This window comes from Myotis brandtii, unplaced genomic scaffold (assembly GCF_000412655.1).
Source record: "Myotis brandtii unplaced genomic scaffold, ASM41265v1 scaffold303, whole genome shotgun sequence".
NCBI classification, from domain to species: Eukaryota; Metazoa; Chordata; class Mammalia; order Chiroptera; family Vespertilionidae; genus Myotis; species Myotis brandtii.
The window spans coordinates 295152-296534 of record NW_005361573.1 but is presented as its reverse complement, the minus strand read 5'-3'; the positions used below and the strand labels follow the sequence as shown (position 1 = coordinate 296534).

General features: G+C 46.5%; 1 protein-coding gene across 6 annotated transcripts in view; it reads left to right on the top strand.

Annotated features, from left to right (window-relative positions):
- Nucleotides 1-1383, top strand: part of ACACB (acetyl-CoA carboxylase beta) — a 92897-nt gene that overhangs the window by 27665 nt on the left and 63849 nt on the right. The window contains exon 1 of one of the 6 annotated variants that reach the window (XM_005869677.1): nt 7-128. The exons of the other annotated variants lie outside the window; for them this stretch is intronic. Within the exon in view, the coding sequence (XP_005869739.1) occupies nt 82-128 (47 nt within the window). The 5' untranslated portion in view covers nt 7-81. Of the gene's footprint in view, nt 1-6; nt 129-1383 lie in introns of those variants that run through there. 6 annotated transcript variants of the gene reach the window in all.

The following is a 1383-nucleotide window of genomic DNA, read 5'->3' as shown; positions in this document are numbered from 1 at the left end:
GGTCGGCTGCAGGGGGTTAAGGGGACACATGCTCTGCCTCCCGGCAGGCGCCCGGTAGGGTCGGCCGGCGGGGCGGTCAACATGAGCCCGGCCAAGTGCAAGGTCTGTTTCCCCGACTGCAAAGTAAAGTAAGTAAACCTGCCATTTTAATGACCGTTATCTTCTACAAACTTGTGCCCGCCTCGCAAACACACCACACCGGCCGGCCTGGGCGGTGGGAGAGGAGGCCGGGTTGGCGGTGACGTTGTTTGGAGCAAGGCACGCAGGACCACACAGGTGCCTCCAGGTTGACCAGGCGGCGGGGGCCCTGCTTCCCCTCTCCCTCCCCCTTCGCCTTGATGAAGGTGATGGTCTCTCTGAAACCCAGTGATGGTCAAGTCCGGGGAGAATCAACGTGCATTTGAGTAGGCATCACATTTAAGGTCATTTTCTGGGCAGGTTAGTGTAGGCATTTCTGTGCCTTCAGTGCTTCTTAGCCCCGCCTCCTAGATTTCGTTTCTTTTCGTGTGTCTTCATTTTATAAAATTACCAACGTGATGCTACGTTTGTTGTTGAAAATGCAGACAATTATAGATAAGCAGAAATGAGGGACAAATATCACCCATAACCTACTCCCCCCCCCCCTTGTTGATTAATAGTTGCCGGGTATCCGTCCATACAGCTTTTTTCCCCCCCGGGCAGGTATGTTTCTAATGTATGAACTCGAAGTATACAGAGCATTGCCTTTTGACTCGACATTAAGTATTCTACCACTGGCTCAGCTTCCTGTGGCCGCAGACTAATTTTGTATGGTTTGTCAGTAAAGCATGGTTAAAAAAAAAAAAATCAAAAGAAGAATACTATTTGGTGATATAAAAATTACCTGAAATTTAACTTTCAGTGTCTACAAATAAAGTTTTATTGGAACACAGCCATGCTCATTGTTTATACATTGCCTCTGGCTGCTGCTTTCAGAATTCAAGGGCAGAGTTAAGTAATGGTCCAAAGACTGGGCCACGCAAGCTAGTCCTAGAGTATTTGCCATTTTGTCCTTTACAGAAAATATTTGCCAACCTTTGTTCTACATCATGCTTTTTACTGGGTTCATATTATTCCTTTAAAATGCTTGAAAAACATGACCTCTGCCATCTGGGAACTCGAGCCAGTGGGGGAGTTGGATGTGTTCAAGGCCTATGTGCTGCAACTGTAATAATTGCTATCATTAGTCATGTGCTTTCAGCTTGCCAGGCCAAACGTTTTGTAGGTGCGTTCTCGTGCCCTCTTTTCACCACCACCAGGGGGCGCTAAGTGGTTGCTGTTATCCCCATTTTATTTTTTATTATTTTAAAATATATTTTTATTGATTTCAGAGAGGAAGGAGAGGGAGAGAGAGAAACATCAATG